At 45.9% G+C, this 20,410-nt stretch overlaps 1 protein-coding gene across 7 annotated transcripts in view; it reads left to right on the top strand.

Moving 5' to 3' along the window:
* Ankrd6 (ankyrin repeat domain 6) overlaps window positions 1–20,410 on the top strand; it is a 155,985-nt gene that overhangs the window by 106,972 nt on the left and 28,603 nt on the right. For 4 of the 7 annotated variants that reach the window (XM_040740489.1, XM_040740508.1, XM_040740509.1 and 1 more), the window contains exons 1-2: window positions 14,219–14,317; window positions 16,428–16,739. In XM_040740489.1, the coding sequence (XP_040596423.1) occupies window positions 16,473–16,739 (267 nt within the window). In that variant the 5' untranslated portion in view covers window positions 14,219–14,317; window positions 16,428–16,472. Of the gene's footprint in view, window positions 1–14,218; window positions 14,318–16,427; window positions 16,740–20,410 lie in introns of those variants that run through there. The other 3 variants (XM_040740496.1, XM_040740501.1, XM_040740492.1) reach the window with 1 other exon arrangement.

Here is a 20,410-nt window from a genome sequence, read left to right on the forward strand (position 1 = left end):
GATCTGCCTGTCTCTGCCTCTTTGGTTTACTTAATGATGTGGGGTGAAACCATAATTGGGGTACCTATTATTAATTCCATATTGATTGGTGCATGCATAGGTTAGGCTAATCTTTTGTTTTTATGTTCTCCTTTGATTTGAGACATTTCCCATAGTGTGCTTATATTTTTGGGGTAAATTTCTCCAAGTTGTACCTCTGGGTCAGAATCTGTGTGCCCGTGTCATTTTGACATCCAGAGCTGTCAATGTGTTGCGCCAGGGGACATCCACAGCACTATATGCGAGAACACTGAACTTCTCTTCTCTTCTTCTTCAAGATTTACTTATTTATTATGAATATAGTGCCTGGAAGGCAGAAGAGGGCACCAGCTTGCATTACAGGTGGTTGCATTACAGCCACAATGTCATTGCTGGGAATTGAACTCAGGACCTCTGGAAGATCAGTCACTGCTCTTAACCACTGAGCCATCCCTCCAGCCTGCTTCCAAGGCTCCTCTTCCCCCTCCTCCATGTGAACTCAGCCCACCTTGTTCTGGAGCTAGCATAGTTAGTTTGACATCTCATCTGTTTCTCTTCACCTCAGCATGGGTCCATAGCATTTCCTCTGGGAACTGGAGAAGCAGAGGAGCAAGCTGAGGGAGGAATGGATGGTGATCCCCTGTCGCTTTCCTCCTTCATTACCTGTTACTTAGACTGGAAAGCAGGTGTGCCTCCAAAACCGTGTGGGATGGTTAGGGCCTGCACAGGCTGCTGCCATACCTAGTCCTATATGCTCTGTGGAGCAGCTTATTCCACTGGGGGAAAACGGCATTGAGGGTATAGACTAAATACCATAGCTGATGTGGGGGATGCTAGACATTGGCCCCATGTACTTTTACACAGCCAGCAAGCACTTGGCTGCTAGTTGATACCCCAGCCCTTAATACGTGATTTGCAACAGCTACAGACATTGCCAATGGAAAGAAAATCTCAAATGGGAAAATTTAGGCTTCTATGGATTATCATCCGAAATCACTAGGGAAAATTGATTTATGGTGGTAGTTCTGAGCAATAATTATAATAAAGTGCTAAGATTTTATTTAGTCTATTAGTGACAAACCCATTAAGATGTGACAACTGGTTCAAACAGTAAGTGGAAAACTTCCAAATATGTGGGTTGTTAGTAAAGTAAAATTAAATTTTCCTGTTAGAATAGCACGGGCCAGTATCCATTGGATCTTCACAGTGTATCACCGTCATTGTCTATAACTTTGAGCCAGAGGCGGGCTTGGCAATAAGTAATCTGGAGTCACACCGTGGTTTGCGACAGGACTTGCAAGTTGCCTCTGACTCATGGGATTTGTAGACAGTGTGCAGCTCGACCACTCCACCCATCCCAGCACACAGTGCAGGGCTGTGGAGTCCACCCACTTCCTGTCTGTCCCCAACCTTCCCATCTCTCCACACTACAACTCTGGTGCAGACCAACTCCTCTGTACGCTTCCCAGAGCCCCCACTGACCACCACCATACTTCTTGTCTCTTTGAATTAGTCACCTAACTTTCACAATTCCTACTAAGGGTAGAGATAACAGAGCACAGTCACCTTCTCTCCAAGACTTATTAACCTTCTCCAGCCTTCATTTCCTGTCTGTGAAGTAGCCATTGATTCCTTTTTAAGAGGAAGTGATGTAATACACACACACATTGCTTACACAAGGTGATCCAGGAGGAGGACAGGGCTCAGTTAACTATGGATGTGACCAACACTGGAGCTCATTGTTCTCAGTGGTTCCTTTGGGTCAGTGGTTCTAAGTATTGACTAGAGGTAGGAGCATTTGGATAACCTTAAAAAATGCTAATACCCAGGCGTGGTTCAGGATGCTGGATTTAACTGGTCTGGGATGTGGCCCAAGCTTGAGGAGTTCCCAGATATTCAGAGGAAGAATACAAATTGCTCTAGGAATGTCTCTTGTGGGGGAGTAGGGTTACACTGTCTATTGGGGCTTGGTGAATATGAAATACTGATGTTCTGAATGTCTTACTTCAAAACAATGAGTTTAATAGGAAACAAATGCATCCATTATGGAAATGCAGTATGTGCTGTGAATTCTTATGCAGCTTGCCTATGGGAAAACACCCAGAAAAGTAAGAGCTCAATAATGGAATCATAAGTGCTGGCTTACTCTTCTGAGGTTCTTGATAAGGCAGTCATCATGGGGACTCGTGCTTCTAGTAAAGGTATGTAGACACCTTCAGGAGATGCTTTCTGGAGGGAAGAGAGATGACTACTCAGATTGGGAGTTATACTGGAAAATTAACATGCAGGCGTTGGCATGAACCTCTGCCTGGGCCTTTGAGGACTGCACCATAACTTCAGAGAACAAGTCTCAGGACCTAGGGATGGACCTAGAACTCCAGTCTCCTAGGTGACTCAAAGGCTGCTGTTGAAGTGGAATCCAGAATTTGGTCTCTGGTCTTGTCTGCTCTTCCTTGCTGATCCCTTGCTAAAGGGAATTTGTGGGCCTCTTGCCCTCAGTATAGGCCTTAGTTAAGTGGTGCTCACTGGGGATGGAGGTCACCTAGTTTGCACTCTAGCTCTAGGTAGACGTGGTAGAGATACTGGCTCAGAGATACCAGCTGCTGCCTGCGTGTTCTGTAGGAAGCCATCCATGCATCACCCTCCACTGTGTTTAGGCAGTGCCGCTGGTATTTGGTTGCCTCAGCAGACTCCACAGAAACCCTCTATCTATACATCTAAGTGTTTGATAACCCAGAGAAAGTTCCACAAAATTTCCCCAAATCATGTAGGTTCTAAGTTCCCAGGCATGTAGGTTAATCGGTCCTTAAATGCTTTATTTATTTTTCGTATGTATATGCATGATATGGTAGGGTGGTGGGTGTCACAGCATGCATTTGAAGGTCAGGAGATAACTTTTATGGAGTTGGTCCTCTTCTCCCACCTTTCCTGGGTTGTAACTACATGTTTTGTTGTACGTTGCAGCCCCACTGAGTGTCAGAATTTTAAAGTCCTCCCTTATGCTTGTATCTTTCTGAACAAATGCAAGCCAATCATTAGCTCATTGTAAGATTCCCAACGCAGCAATCTGCCAACTAGTGGTTGGTGGGTGTTAGACTACGAAGACACTGAGGAAGAAAGTTGCATGGGGGCCTCTGGCCAGAACCAGCACAGGGGACTCCTGCTGAGTCCTGGGACTCCTTTGTCCTGTCTTTCATCTGCAACGACTTGGATTTCAGAAAATACCCTAAAGAGCATGTTTAGAGACTGAAATTCCTTCCTCGGCAGGCCCATTGCTTCCAGCAGGGTGAGCTGTTTTGTGTTTCAGGCTGTTGTAAGCCAGTTATTTAGGGTCTGTGGTTTAATGGGTGACAGTTACAACTGTTTTTTTCTTCAGCCCTTGTTTCTGTTGAATGCAGCAATATAAAAAAAGAATCATATGCAGGAATCAAGAGAAATTTACTTCAAGCTTGCAAGCCCTGTTTAGTAGCAGTATACACCATAGGCCCTCCGGTGTCTAGATCAGGCCATGTATGTACAGTTGGTTTTCATAATTGAGGATGAGTGTCAAGATCAAGATCAGGGTACCTGTGGATTTGGTTCCTGGTGGGGGTTGTTTCTGAGATTGATATATATACATATATATATGTGTGTGTGTGTGTGTGTGTGTGTGTGATATATTTTTCTATCTTCTCTGTCATCACATACTCAGAGCAGAGTGGGAAGTGATTAATACTCCTTTCAAAGGATGCTGATACTATTCAAGAAGACCCTCCCTGAAGACCTCATCTGATGTTAATTACTTCCCAAAGGCATCATCTGCAGACACTATTGCACTGAGGGCCAGAGCTTTAGCATCTGAACTCTGGGGGAGACCCAGACATTTGGTTCATAACAGTCTAAGGAAGAAAACTGTATAGCTATCTCCACTTATCCTCAGAATTCAGCCAACTGAAGATAGAAAATCTATTTGAGAATATAAATTATCCTCATCTGTAGATGAGACTTAAAGCCGTGTGCTGTCTTCATTTGTTTTTAAAAAGTGTAAGAGATGGAGGGCATGAGAAATATTAAAAAGAAACTAAGGCTGACTGTGGTGGCACACACCTTTAATTCCAGTACTTGGGAGGCAGAGGCAGGCAGATCTGGTCTACATAGTGAGTTCCAGGCCAGCCAGTGTCACGTAGTTAGACCCCCATCTCAAAACACAACAACAAAGTAAATTATATTTGTGATATGTGCTGAACACAACTTTCTTTTTATACCATTAACAGCACAGTAACTGTTTACATAGTGTCTGCATTTTCTACAGTTGGCATTATAAATAGTCTAGAGGCAGTTTGCAGTATATCAGAGGAGTGTGGAGTTCCCATGCCTATAGTATGTCATTCTGTGTATGGAGTGAGTATCTGAGGGAGGTCCTGGAAGCCATAGTTTCCAAAGGATACTAGTGAAGGACTAAACGAATCTGTCAGCAGATGTTTTACTTCCGGAGGACCTGAGTCCAAGCACTCACATGGTGGCTCACAACTGTCTGTAACTTTGGTTCCAGATGATCCAATGCCCTCTCCTGGCCTCCATGGATACCAGGTACATACATAGTGCAAAGAAATATTCAGATGTGCACATGTTATACATTCATACATGCATATAGGCCAAATATTAATACATGTAAAATAAATGTAAATGAAATCTTTCTTTTAAAAAAAGGAAAAGCATTTATTTGACAGCATCCCATACTCATACGTAGTAAGAATTCTCAGCAATGCAAAAATTCAAGAGTTTTCTACATATGGTAAAGACCAGCTGCAGAAAACGACAGGAACCCCCGTTGGCATCATGCTTCATGGTGAGAAAGGAAACACTTTCCCGCTGAGACCAGGAAGGAGTCAGGAGCCTCTGTTCCTACCACTGTCATGCCACAGGATCTGGAAATTCTAGCCAATGCAGTAGGGAAAGAAAGAACAGAGAAGCAAATAGGCCGAAAACCAGCGTACACATGAGCAGTGGTCATGACTGTACAACACTCAATTGATTTGGTGCCTCTGAATTTTACATTAAAACAAGATAAGCTGGTAAATGTTTATATTGGGTATATCCACCACAATAAAACAAATATCACACACACACACACACACACACACACAACACACAACACACACACACAGACCCAGGAAGCAGCAGAATATTAACTGCTCTAATTCCTATGAAATTTCTGATATTCCTGCTCTACCTCCCAAGTTCTGGGCCTACAGGTGTGATCCATCATGCCCAGTCCAGAATAAACAGTTCTTTTATTATTGTTTTTGCTTTTTCAAGATAGGGTTTCTTTGTATAGCTCTGTCTGTCCTGAAACTCTCTGTGTAGACCAGGCTGGTCTCTAACTCACAGAGATTCATTTGCCTCCCACGTGCTAAGATTAAAGGCCAGTGCCATCACTGCCCAACAAAAGGAATTTTTTAAACTAATGATATCTAGTTATTTGAAACATTTGGTTAAAAATTGTTTCCTCTCCAAATTATTGATGATTATTGATATTTTAAAGAACTATCCCAGTAATGGCTATTGCTGCCCAGTCAGGAATCACAATCTATCTGTTCTATTACATTTTGTTCTGTTATTCTGAAATTCTTCAGTCTTGCTGCTTTTTGTCACCTATGGTCTGGTTCAGATATGATATGTCACTTATCCAAGTAAGCAAAGCATATGTGTCATAGGAGAGAATGCTCTGGAAAGTTTTAGACCGTACGTTGTTTTTAAATGTGAACTTTCATTGTCTTCCTTTCCCTCGATCCCTTCTATATGCCTTCAAGAACTTTAAAGGTCTGAGGGGCTGGAGAGATGGCTCAGCAGTTAAGAGCACTGGCTGCTCTTCCAGAGGACCCAGGTTCAATTCCAGTACACATCTGGCAGCTCATAGCTGCCTGTAATTCCAGTTACAGAGGATCCAACACTCTCATAGAGACATACGAATGCAGATGAAATAATATAATAAATAAATACATTTTTAGAGATGCCCTTCTGAACAAATTCCAAATCATTCGAGGCAGTGGTTGAAACTCTTAAGGAATATAGTCAAGGGTGAGAGGGTCCTTGGGGAAACTGGGGCCTCTTCAGGTATTTAAAATCAAACTGAGAAACCCCAAGGCCAGTGTCACAGGCAGAAGTAAATGAGAAATGCAATCTTGAGATCTCAAATCTCATTTGTAATAGAGTCACAACTGCCTGGAACTTACCACCCTCATCCAAATTAAACTCTCAAAGGTATTTTCCTAAAATAGGTGTGGCGGTGCAGCCTGTAATCCTAGCACATGGGAGATGGTAAAAGGATTAAGAGTTCAACACAGGGCTTCAGTAGTGTATGCCACTCAGGAAGCAGAGGCAGGCAGATCTCTGTAAGTTTAAGGTCAGCCTGGTCTGCAAAGTGAGTTCTAGGACATCCAGGGCTACACAGAGAAACTCTGTCTTGAAAACAACAAACAAACAAACAAAAATGAGAGAGAGAGTGTGTGTGTGTGTGTGTGTGTTCAAGGCCAGCCTCAGCTATATAGTGAGTTTCAGGCCAGCCTGGGCTACATGAGACCTTGACTCAGAAAAGAAAAAGCACCCCGCACCCGAGTGTCATGTTTCTAGCAAATGCTCACCCTTTCTGTAAAAGCCTTATATTCTCTTGCCACTTGCTTCCTCTTTCCTTGGTGTTGAATAGCAGAGACACTGTTCACCTCCAGCAGGGCTGTATGGTCCCCTCTGTTATTTCTTACCATTTCCTAAGGAAAGGATGCGCTGTCCCTCATTTCTTCCCACTATGGAGTTTGCCCTCTGTGGGCCGCATCTACCCATCTGTCTCCTCGAAGCATTCCCAGTTAAAATTGTTTAGTTGTTTTGTTTCTCTGAGCTAATGAGATATCTGTTCTATTACTTCCCCTTACTTCCTTTGGAGTCTAGTCTCTTCCATGTTGTTCTTTTGGCTTTTTCCCAGATCTCTATGAGGCTCTGGGCAAATGAATTTCATTGAGCAAAGCTGTGTTTCTGGAATGACTTCATGCCAGCCAGTACCCATGCACCTCACTCTTGAAATGTGCTGTTAGGGCATCTGGGCCACCCATGGAGCTGCATTGCTGGTCTAAAAAGTCTGCCCTTTAGTAAGTAGGATCCAGAACTCCTAAGCAGGAGCAGGCCTGGATGCATGAGTGGCTAGGGTTGTTTGTGACCCAGGCACCTGGACTTTGGGTGGCTTTCTGGGGATGGAATCTTCTTTTGCTCTTTTTGTAGGTTGTGGTTCTCAAATGACCCTAAGTCACCATTACTTGGGGCCTGGACCTTCTCAAAGAGGGCTCAGTGTCCAGCAGGGAGGCCCAGCCACATGTCTGAACAGATATCGGGGAAGACCCTCCTCTTGCCTTTGATATTTAGTTTAACTTAGACACCTTTATCTGTATTCTCTTGTCATCCTCATTGTTGGGAGATCACTGTCTTAGTGTGACTCCTTCTGGAATGTCCTCTGACAGCCCTGTCTGCTTCTCTCACTGGAGTAGCAAGGATCTTTTGCTCCCTTATTACAGTCACCTGTAAGTGTAATTTCTGGGCCACCTGCTGGGAGGGAGCTTCTCATGTGTCAGCTCTGTAGATGTCCATTGGGAGGGAGCTTCTCATGTGTCAGCTCTGTAGATGCCCATTGCAATGCCTGAACACAGAGCCATTGCAAGCCACTGTCCCAGAGTGTTGTCAGTGGGGCTGCTTTTCTGTGGCTACTGTTGGGCAGCATCGCCAAGCTGTGTTTACTCTTGGCTGCCTGAAGTGAAGTAGCTTCAGAGGGGTTAGACAGGTCATCGCTCCACCTGCACACCACAATCACAGGAAATGCCAAAAATACCCTCGCAGGACCCCACGTAGAGTTGATAGAATTTAACCCTTTGGTGGTTATGTTTTGGATTTATTAAAAGATTATAGGTAACTTGGAGGTGGAGAGATGGCTCAGTGGTTAAAAGCCCTTGATGCTCTTACAAAACACCAACATATGGTTTCCAGCGCTCACAACCATCAGTAACTCCAGTTCCAGGGGATCTGGCACCTTCTTCTGGATGCCACAGGCACCCAGAATATATACATGGCACCTATATACATGCAGGTAAAACACTCAAACACATAAAAATAGAGGTATATATTTTAAAAAGAGTATAGGCAAATCTAAAGGGTGACATGACTGACAGCTGGTGGGTGAAGGGAGTGGCACTCAGACTGACAGTCCCACACGCAGTATCCACCTCTCAGACATTTATCATAAATGCAGATTATTAGGCTTCATCCAAACTCGGAATCAGGAACTCTGGCAGAGGTGCGGCTGTCCGTGCTGTGGCTAGTCCTCCAGGATATTCTGATGTCCAGGAGGACTGCTGTCACAGGGTGTGTGTACTGTTGCTGCTGTCACAGGGTGTACTGTTGCTGCTGTCACAGGGTGTGTGTACTGTTGCTGCTGTCACTGTGTGTACTGTTGCTGCTGTCACTGTGTGTACTGTTGCTGCTGTCACAGGGTGTACTGTTGCTACAAGGAGCTGCATGTTTTTATGCAGTTATGAATATGCTAAAGCATATAAAGAAATGTCCTGGCTCAGTGTTCTGCACTGATGACAATGAAAAAGGCACCAAGAAAATTGCAGCCACAGACATAGGTCCTGCTTGGGCTGCCCAGTCTGGCAGGGTTAGCCAGAGGACCCTCTTTGGAAGACTTAACCTGGCCCCTCCTCGTCTCATCCTGTGTTCACAACTGTCACAGATCAGAGTCACCCGGGAAGGTTGTATGAGCACTGGGTGTACCGTGGGGGTCCTACAGGTGATTAGATACCCCAGCAGGAAGGAGTATGCCAAACATCACAGACAGGTAAGCTCCACAGAAGGTTTAGGAGTACAGGGAAAGTACAACATCCCTGCTCGTCCTTTCAGATCTGAGGAAACCAGGCGAGGTCTCAGAACCCCAAGGGGTCAGTGTCTGTGCACAACATTCAAGTCCCTGAGAGCATCTGAAAGCCAGACCCACCGCTCCCTTCTCCGAGGCTGGAACTCCTGTGCTATTTAGAGTTTGTCAGTTTGACACAAGCTTGGGTCAAGAACTGCCTGTATCACACTGGTCTGTAGGCAAGTCTGTGGGACATTCCTTGATTGATGGTTGATATGCACGGTGGTGCTGCCCCTAGGCAGGTGTTCCTGGATGTGTAAGACTGAACGAGCCAAAAAGCAGAACTCCTCCATGGTCTTTTTAAAAGCAGCACTCCTCCCTCACCCGAAGAATGGATAGAGAAAACGTGGTACATCTACACAATGGAGTACTATTCAGCAGAAAAAAATAATGGAATCATGAGATTCGCAGGCAAATGGATGACACTAGAAGAAACCATCCTGAGTGAGGTAACCCAGTCACAAAAAGAGAAACATGGCATGTACTCTCTCATATATGGATTTTAGACATAGATCTGGGGAGTGCCAGCCTACAATCCTATTGCCAGAGAGTCTGGGAAACAGAAACTTCATTTACTGGCTGGTTAAGTACTGAGCTGAACTCAAGAAAGCCAGTATCAGAGAGGGAGGACTGATGATCAAAGGGATTAAGACTGGGCTGGTTGAACCCCCAGAAACAGCTGACCAGACAAAGGTTAACTCTTGAATCCCAGGCATCAGCCTGGGAATCCAGCATGGGATTGATCAAGACCCCCTGAATCTGGGTGTCAGTGAGGAGGCCTAGGTAATCTATTGAGCCTTGGACAGCAGATCAGTACCCATCCCAAGTATACACACGGTCTCTGGACTCCCATAGAACAATGTGAGGTGCACTCTCACCCTGAACTCTTGGGGAAGGGTCTAGGCCCTGCCCTATATGAAATGACAGACTATGGACACCCCCATGGAGGGCCTCACCCTCCCTTGGGGAATGAGGGGATAACGGGGGGGGGATGGGGGGAGGGCACGGGAGGAGGGGAGGGAAAGGGAGAGGGACCTCGTACTGACTTGTGAAGCAACCTTGTTTCTTATCTAAATTTAAAATGGAAAATAAAAAAAAATATTAATAAAAAAAATGTAAAAAAAAAAAGCAGCACTCCTCCATGGTCTTTTTAAAGTTGCTTTTGGTCATGGTGTTTATAACAGCAATAGAAAGCAAGCTAACACACATACACACATTCACACACAATCACACACACATTCACACACACTCATCCACACACACACATTCACACACAATCACACACTCATCCACACACACACATTCACACACACACTCATACACATAATCAACACACTCACACATACTCATTCACACACACATTCACACACACACACTCTCATTCACACACACACACTCTCATCCACACATACACATTCACACACACACACTCTCATTCACACGCACGCACGCGCGCGTGCGCGCGCACACACACACACACACACACACACACACCATACACCAGGGCAGTGTATCGTGAATCAGAGCATGTGATAGGGTCACAGAGCTCACGGGCTGAGTCTATATTTCTACAAGTGACAGTCTCTTTATGCCTCTTGCTTCCTCATCTGTAAAATGGGTTGATAGTGTCTATCTCATAGAGTTGGAGGACTGACTGAGCTAACATGTGAGGTTCTTAAGACAGTGTCTTCAGTGTGGTGAGCATCTACTGCCACTGCCCTTCATTCTTGTCTTCCTCGTTCTCTGCTGATTGAAATGGTCTAGGCTGAGTCAGGCTTGTCTTTGAGAGTAACTAGAGTAGTGCATCAACATGTCTTCACAGCGTTTGTATCGTATAGTCTTTTCTCTGCTTACATTTCCTCCCCAACCAGTCCTAAGGGCATAAAAATGGCAGCAGTTTCATCTTGGCGTAGGCTGTTCAAAGATGCCTCTGAGTATCTATTTGCTTGTGTTTTCCATAAATTGGGGCAGGGGTGTGCTGTGCACTGGATGGGGAGAGCCTGCTCTCTGACGGGCCCCACTGTTCTTGATTTTCACTACAGAATGTTCTGGAAAACAAAGCCCATTTCTGCTCCTTGCGTTCTTCCTTTGTCAGGGGTAGACAGCCTCAGCTGCTGAAGGAAAGCAGCCTGCTTTTGCTAGTGCCGTGCTCTCCCAGAGACGAGCAAAGCTGTTGAGTGTAGGTGGACACCCAGCACCTTCCCAGGGCAGCGAACGTACACTCATCTGCTAAAATGGCCCAAGAGGCTGACATGTCCTTGAGGGGCAGAGGCGTCCTTGAACCTGAGCTCATCAGCACCCTACAATCTCATTTGTTTTCTGAAGTCAATCCAGCGTCATGGAATTTACTCCAGAGATACTGTGCTCCAGGACCCCTGGGCCTAATGCATGTGGCCCTCCTACCACTTATGTCAACCTGATCCTTACTCACGAAAGGTACAGTTCGTTCAGGAGATCACACCCCAGCTGGACCCAGGATGACACACAAAATAGAATGGTCTGTGGTTTTCCTAACAGGACACCAAATGCCATGAATGTGGAGATGGCTAGGGTCATGTCCTGGGGGAACAAGAGAAGGAGGAGTTTGGAGAAGGGTGTGTCTGGAGAGGAAGCCTTTGTAAGCAGAGCACAAATTGGGAACTTCAGAGCAGATTCCAAAAGAGACATGCAAGGAGGGAGTGGCAAATGGGAACCTTGAAAACTAGAACCTGTGTGTTCACTCAGACCCGTATGTAAATATCTCACTGCTCTTTGCTATGGTAAAGGTGTAGGGGTGTCTGTCAAGGTGGGACAGTGGTTGGGGGTATCCTTAGCTTGGAGGCTGAGGACAGACAGCAGCGGCAGGGAACTCCACTGGAGATGGACTGCAACCGACCTTTGGTTCTGTGCCATCCAAGTCAAGGAGCCTGCACCACGTAGCACTGAGTGGACACCTGCCCTATCTACAAGGCACTAATCCCATTGCTGGCTCAGTGCCCAGAGGCCACTCCACTGGGGACTCAGGCTGTAGCACAGGAATGGTAGGGCCAGGCGTTCACGTAAACAGTAGGCTCCACAGAGGAACCACAATAGTGTTTGCACTCCATCTCCAGCGGAGTTCCCTTCTTCTGCCTTTTGCCTGTGTTCACTTGAACAAAACTTTTATCTGCCTTACCCATCAGGAATGGGTGGGTGTTAGCAGCAATGTCCCCACAGCTCCTTGGGCTGTGGCTCTGGGTCTGGCTTCTTTCCAAGCAGTCTGGACCCCTGTCTCCTGCCTTGCTCTGTTGTCTTGTTGTTTAAGGCACTTGTATTTCACTACAGTGTCTCTGCCCTCACAGTACGCATATCTATTCCCTTACCCCCATGACAAACTGCCTGAGATTCAGAGTGCCTTAGAAAGCTTTGTGAAGGTCCCTTAATCAGTGTTGAGATATGAGGTCATTCACAAGGACATGCGATGACAGTCGGAGCCTGAGCCCAGTGATTAAAACCCAGTCACCTTCCTCCATCTGGGACACTGTGGACATCTCCCCGAAGGATCAAGGTTAGGTAGCTCGTGGTGAGAGGAGAAAGGTCAGTCCTTTGTCTCTTCTCTGACCTTGCCTTTTCTTGTGAAGGTTTTTGATAGTATAATTCTTGGGAGTAACTTTGTCCTTTAATTAAGAATTCTAATTTTAAAGCAAGCTCTGGCCTCTTTCTTTGCAGACTCATTCTACTGTTTTGATTGGATTTCACGGCTAGGAATTAAGATCCTTATTTTGTCTGTTGTTTTCTCCATGGTTGGTTATCTGGCAGACTGGCGCTTTATCGAGAAGATAAACATGCCTACCCCACTAGAATATCAATAAAGGCAGCGGCTTCTTAGTGAGATGCCAAGCTGGATGTAAGGCCCCATGAGCTCCCTTTCCTCAAATGCCATAGTCACTTGAACTTGTCTAGATAGTGAATTCCAAGGGGAAACAGGATGTCTCTGTGAGAGCCTAGAGAGGTAGGAGTTTGACAAGGTCAGTTCCCTGGAGATAAGCTAATATACACCCAGAAAAGTGCACTTTCTTTTGGGCATCACACCCCGTGGGCACCCACAAACCCAGAAGCCCATCTCGGTGCCATCCGCAGGGAGCACCTGGGCATCTCCATGCCAGCTGCAGGGAACATCTGGGTGGTCAGTAGGAAACCTGAGCAAAACCCAACAACAAACAAAATGCAAAAAGAAAAGCTAAATGGTACTCTGTTGCTTAACATGCTGACATCGTTTGAAACAATAAGCTGGATGTTGCCCCTGGCCACACAAGGGAGTGACAGTGTAACTAAAGGCAAAGGAAAGATAAAGGCCACATTGGAAAGAAAGGTTAGTTCTTGGGGGCCACAGAGAGACCTGGGAGGGAAGTCACAGGAACAGTAGCAGTGTCTCTGATTTTTTTTAATTGTTGGCAAATATGTGGGGGTTTTTTGGGGGGGTGTTGTTGTTGTTGTTGTTGTTGTTTTGTTTTGTTTTTGCAAGACAGGATTTCTCTGTGTAACTGCCATGGCTGTCCTGGAACTCACTCTGTAGGCCAGGTTGGCCTCAAACTTACTGAGATCCTCCTGCCTTTGCCTCCCTGGAGCTGAGATTAAAGCTGGTGTGCCACCAACTCCCAGCATGTGGATCTTAATATACTATATTTTCATTCTTTTAAAAATCTGTTTTTAAAAGGAAGCAGGACTTTTCCACCACCGCTTAGCTATGGCTTTTAACTTTATGGCGTTATTGACTAGATCTTCAGGAGCCGGTGGGTTTGACTTTTTTTTTGTCTTCTGCCCATGGTCCTGCCAGATCATTGTCACAGCCCTTCACCATCTCATGGCATTAGCACTAGTGGGAAATGCGAGGACGAGAAGCCCCATAGTCTGTCACTAAAGAGAGAAGGACATAAAAAGTATGCACTAGGGAAATCTTTGCTTTTTAGCAACTTATTATTATTATTAGTGTTTTGAGAAAAGATCTCACTATGTAGCCCTGGCTGGCCTGGAACTCAGAGATCCACCTGATTTTTCTGGGATTAAAGGCATAAAGGCACCACTCTCAGAAGAACACTTTTTTTTTTGTCAGTTACTGTGCCAATGACCAGTGTTAACCAAAGCAACTTGAATTCTGAATAAATTCATTGTGAATCTCCTGCCAGGGCAAAAGGACAGCTGGGGTTAGGGACAGGGATGTTCTTAAAAGCTGGTGTGTCCTCTTGGCTTGAGTGTCCTGCCCCGTGGTGTGTCTAGTTCTGAAACCAAATGTCTCCTTTGCATCAACAGCATGGCCGGACCCCCTTGCACCTTGCTGCCAACAAGGGTCATCTGTCTGTGGTCCAGATTCTGCTGAAGGCTGGCTGCGACCTCGATGTGCAGGATGATGTAAGTAGAAGCAAGCATCGTTCCCTCCAGAGAAGGGTTGGCAGGGGAGCTTGTCTGCGGTAGCAGTCCTCAGTGCAGATGCCAGCAGCGTGAGGAGGGAGGGGACTAGGTATTGCCAGAATGGTTTTGGCTCTAGCCTGGTCCCTGTGCTGGCAAAACATGTACTTGGGGCTACCTTCTGGGAGACCCATTCTCAGCGGTATACTAGCTTGCACGAAGCTCTTCGATTGTGGTTCTCTATCACCCCAGTAGCATCCGAGTCTCTGAGGGCATTCACTTTGCCCTGTTTTAGTACACTCTATCAGTGAGTGCGGGAAAGACCCATTGGATGTGGGTGTCATCAACCAAATTCACTGCTGAAAAAAAGTGAGGCCTAACTCTCCCACTCCCCCCACAGTTAGTGTTCATTTAGTTGGAAGTCCCATTCCAACTATAGGGGGAAAGGGGGCTTATGCAAGAACAAGACCTCTTGTACGAGTTCACTGGTAGGTCTATGTGATTGTTATGTGACTCCCATCAGCTCACTGAGATGCCCACCCAGATTGTTGGGAGAGACTCCCACTGGCTCCTCCAGCATCGTCTGTCCCTCTGAGTCTATGAGCACTGGCCAAGTGGGACTGCACAGCAGAGTCTCTTGGGTCTTTGGAGAAGGTGGGGTCTCTGAGGAATGATGTCATTAGTTGTCCTCCAGTGAGCTATTAGGAACAATCCCTATGGCAATGTGACTGGGAACTATCTTAAGAAACTGTTTCAACTCTTTCTATTTTTTATTTTCTCTTGGGTGCTTACATGTGCATCTGTGATGCCTGGTACCAGCAGAAATCAGAATGGGCCCTTGGATTTCCTGGAACTGGAGTTACCCATGGTTGTGAACCACCATGTGGGTGCTGGGAACCAAACTCAGGTCCTTTGAAAGAGCAGCCATTACTCTTAACCACTGAGCCAGCTCTCCAGCACCCCCCCCTTCATCTCTTGATGATATGGTACAATTTCAGGAAATGAAAGCCCTGTGAGTAAACAGCACCTTACAGAGTCTAGCCTTGTAATAATTTCTTCTAATAACACTACTTGGAATTTTCCTTGCAACTCTGTACACTATCCTAAAATTTGACAAACACAAATGGCTTAGCTACCTAACAAGTTAGAGGCTAGTCTTGAACATAAGAGACCCTGTTTGTACAGGCTAGCCTTGGATACATGAAACCCTGTCTGTACAGGCAGGCAGGCAGGCAAGCTCATGGACTAGTTTTATGCATGGGCAGAGGGTTATCAGCATTTCATATAAATCTTTGGTTGTATCTGAATCCTATGGGGTCACAAGGGTGTTATTCTCAAAAATGCTGATTTAGCCTTAAGCTGTTGATTCTCACCTTGGTCATAACGCTTTATTTTCTACACTATGACCAATATAACATTCCTGACCCATATCCTCTCCTTTGAGGACAGGAGGAAATACAGGGAGAGGGTATAAATAAATGATGGAAGGGAAGGTGCGGCCTCAAGTAGCTGGTACAAGCATGTTGGGATTATCTCGTCTTCTCTTTGATAATTAAAGTTCTGGCTTGCCGCCATGGCAAGGTCACAATGCCAGGCATGCCAGCCCATGCCAACCAAACACCCCCACTCAGGTCCTGATTCTGAGGCTTGCTGTGGTCTCACTCAGCTGATGTTTCAGATATGGAGGAAGCAGAGAAGGCAAGAATTCTCACGGCACACGAAGCCCTGGTGAGCCAGGGCAGGAGGGAAGCCAGCCCTGCGTTTAGGTGACGCACCTCTCTCGTTTGAGTCACTGGGTCTTTTACATCCTTTCCCGCTCTGCACAGACAATGCATGCCTCGCTTCTCCATATAACAATACAACACTCGACAGCAGACCGCGTGAAAACCTGAGAAGGCGGCACTGAAGCCACACTCAGCTGTTTCCTGTGGACTCACCATGCCTGTTGACAGTCCGTTTTTAGATGTCCACAAAATACAAACAAATTGCTTTATTATCATTAAAAAGGAGGGAACTTAACTATGGGGAGTCACTTTAGAAGCTCCCTGTCTGGGAGATGAGTAGAAACAGAATGTTGACTTTGATGATTCATTTCTGACTTCATATTCTGCAGATACTGATGTTTATGGCATGGTAATATCTGAGAATTAGAGGAAGAATGACCTCCAGTGGCCTGGAGTGGGATTATTATGAGTTTCAACCTGCAACTCCCAGAGCAAAATCTGTCTTGTTTCCCGCTAATCCTATCAACTCCCAGTGGAGCTCAAATGCCATCTCTGATTGGTCAATGAGTAATCACATGACTCCTACCCCAGAAATAGTCCAGGACCCTGTGGCCTCAGTAAAAAGCATGAAGGAAGACAAAAATAAGAGAAAGCAGAGAAGAAAGGCTAGGAAGGACCCTAGAAGATCTGAGAGAGACGAGGTCAGCACCCTGTTTTGCCTGCCTACCTGGTGGAGGGTTTGCTTACAACAGGATGTTTGCTTGGGTCCCTGGGGGCTTCCTCCCAAAGTGGGTGTACTCCGCCCTTGCATGACTGGACCTTCTCCCGTGAGCTTGGCTTTGGAACACCCAATGCTTTCACTACACAGGAGACGGAAATGTAAGTGTTTCAGAACAAAGATTTAGAGCTCAGGTTGCAACGCTCTGGACTGAGAACACTGCCGTCTCGGGAGTACCGAGTGCTGGAGTCCATATTGTTTGCAAACAGGTTAGCATGTCAAACCAGAGTGCCGACTGCAGTGTTGCAGCTGCTTCTGGTTTCGTCCTTTGCTTCTTCTCAGTTAATCACTCAACACATAGGTCCTGGGTGGCTTGGAGACTGGCCTCGATGCTGCACCCTACACCTGCAGCCCCCACCTCACAGAGACCCCGTCCCCGTTTGAAGACCAGTGCTGAGGTGAACTGGGTTGGAAAGCTGGAGCCTTGACAGTTTGAATTAGATAGCTGTCCTAGGTGAGCTTTATCAAGACAACAAGAGCATCACATGGCACATAGTTAGGGATCAATAAATACTGAGTGAATATTGAGAAGATGTGTTGACAGAGCTGGGCTTTCTTCTGCATTTTCTTTTCAGTTCCAGAATTTCCTGGTTGATTCAGACTCTATTCAAACAGGGTTTTGTCAGCATTGCTCCATGGGTGTTCTTGTAGGTCAAGCATATCTTTATATTATGTTTTGAAGAGGACATATAGATAGTGATATATTTATAACATAACAATAATAATATATACTAATAATATATTAGTAGTTTTAATTTTGTAGGAGTAAAAATTGATTTTCATGTAACTGAGCATACTTCAGCTAAGGGTCTGGATTTTACTGTGTTGTGTGTTCTAGAGAGAAAGTAGCTCCATGATGGCTGGAGGGAGTCTTTCTCCCCGTGTTTTGTCTTCTCATCTTAGTAACCTAAGATGCCTCGCTTATAAGAGTTGGAGGAAGTGTCTGCTGGAACCGGTCTAGCCACTGTGAGCAGCGCTGTTTGTCCTGCCATGGAAAGCAGGGCCAAGTGCCATTGCACAGCAGTAATAGACACGGGAAGGAGGAGCCAAGCTCTCAGTGGAAGAAAAAAGCAGGAAGGGGTCGGGGTCTTGCAGACAAGACTGCAACTGAATGGGCCAGTGGGCTTGGGACAGCTTGGCTTCTCGCTGCAGCTGCACACAGTGTGAGATCTCCTTGAATCTTGACAATCCACTTGGAAATGCCATGCTAAGAACCAATCTGACACTTAGGCTTAGCTGCTTGCATCAAGTTTTGCAAAGAGAAGTTGTCTCAAAGGAAGCAAATAGGTTCCAAGGGTGAGAAAAGACATAGTTAACAATGGTGCTACACTGACCCAAAGCTCATTGGCTTTCGAGTTCAAAGCTGCATTGGCTCTCGAGTTCAGGAGCAGCTTATGGAACAAGGTGAAATGGTTGCCCTGAACCAAGCCCTTCATGGGATCCTTTGACAAGACCTGTATGCTTGGGGCATGTTGCCTGCAATTTGCACAGAATACAGAATGCACGTCTCTTCTAAAAAGTTTGCTCCAATTGACCCAAGGAATGTTTGGCAGAATGCCTGTCATTCACAGAGTGGTTAAGAGCATGGAATTCTTAATCCCAGGGTCATGGGTTCGAGCTCCACATTGGGTGCCAAAATGTAAATGGAGTTCTTAATTGGTCTAGATAATAAAAACCCAGAGTCAGATATAGAGGAAAATGCTGAGAGATTAGAGAAGGAGCAAGCCACCTTCACACCTTTCCTCCTTAGCGTCTCAGCAGACAAGAGAGCAAGTTCCTGTTTTGATTTGAGAGGCACATCATGTCCATGCCAGCAGGAGCCATAGCTTCCCCACTTAGGGCCTATGACCTCCCTAGCCGCAGGTCCCTGACTAAGTTTATACTACCGGATGTGAATGCTCTCCTGTGGAATAGGCATCAAATCTAACCATCAAGCAGGTGGTTACCCCTCCCCCATCTTAGTTTTATATTGTTGTGATAACACACCCTGGCCAAGGCAACTTACAAAGAATGTGTTTATTTGGGCTTATGGTTTCAGAGGGTTAGAGTCCATGATGACATGGCGGCAGAAAGACCCAAGAGCTTGAATCTTGATCCTCAAGCATGAGGCAGAGAGAACACATTGGGAATAGTCCAAGTGTTTTGAAAACTTAAAATCCAGTCCCAGTAATACGCCTCATCAGACAAGGTCACTGAGCTGTCCCGAGGCAGGTCCGCCAACTGAGGACCAAGTATGCAAACATATGAGCCTAAATGGGGAACATATCATTTAAACCACTACGCCCCCACCCCCAGAATCACCACTGTGGCACCAGTGGGTTCACCTTGCCTGCTGGGTGGTATTCTTGGTCTAAGTTGTGTAGGACTATTAATGGCAGCTCCTCACTAGCAACCCATGAGTATTCAAAAAGGGGGGGGGGTTAAAATCACTTCTTGTGGTTTAAAAGTTTCTAAAAAATATTTTATGTGCTTGAGTATTTTGCCTACATATAAGTATGCATACTCCATGCATGCATGGTGCTCATGGAAGCCAGAAGAGGGCATCAGATCTGGAACTGGAGTTATAGACAGCTGTGAGTAGCCATGTGGGTGCTGGGAACTGAACCCAGGTCAGGTCCTCTGCAAGAGCAGCAAGTAGTCTTGAACCATCTCTCCAGCCTCCTTCTCTTGGTTTTTTGAGACAGGGTTTCTCTGTATTGTTTTGGAGGCTGTCCTGGAACTTGCTCTGTAGACCACGCTGGCCTCGAACTCACAGATATCTGTTTGCCTCTGCCTCCACAGTGCTGGGATTAAAGGAATGCACCACCAACGCCCCGTGGGCTTTTTTTTTTTTAAGATTTTTTTATTGTGTATACAGTATTCTGTCTGCATTTATGCCTGCCGGTCAGAAGAGGGCGCCAGATCTCATTACACATGGTTGTGAGCCACCATGTAGTTGCTGGGAATTGAACTCAGGACCTCTGGAAGAGCAGCCAGTGCCCTTAACCTCTGAGCCATCTCTCCAGTCCCCTCCTCTTGGATTTTTAAAGACAGATTTTTTTTTAAGTTTAAGAAAAGCAGACAGATTTTTGTTGTTGTCTGCTTTTTTGTTTGGTGGGGGAAGGTTGTTTGTTTGAGGTTATTTTGTTTTGTTTTGTAAATGCAATCTTACTATGTAGCTCAGTCTGGCCGTAACCACATGACCCACCTGCCTTTGCCCCAAGTGTTGAGATTACAGGTGTCTGCCAGTGTTTGTGTGTACATGTGTGTTTTGGCTAGGGCTGAGTGGCATACTGGTCACCACGGTCTATTTCCAGAGTTTTCCTCTTGGATTACCTGTCTTTAATGTGTGTCTCTGTGATGAGTCTCAGTGAGGCCACTGTCTCTTCCAAGCTACCAGAGTAAGTGCTGCAGCATCTCCCCACCCCCCAAGCTGTTCTTTGCTGTCTGTCTTCCACAGACCCCTGCCTCTCTTGGACTAGGCTCCAGGGGAGTTCAGGAGTGTGTTCCTTGCCCCTCTGTGTGTGTCTGGAAAATTTACTACTGTAAATCTTCCCAGCCGAATCACTGAATCCCAAAGGGAAGAGAGCCATGGCCCTGCCTTTTCCTGTGAGG

The sequence above is a fragment of the Mesocricetus auratus genome, unplaced genomic scaffold (genome assembly GCF_017639785.1).
Source record: "Mesocricetus auratus isolate SY011 unplaced genomic scaffold, BCM_Maur_2.0 Super-Scaffold_6730, whole genome shotgun sequence".
NCBI classification, from domain to species: Eukaryota; Metazoa; Chordata; class Mammalia; order Rodentia; family Cricetidae; genus Mesocricetus; species Mesocricetus auratus.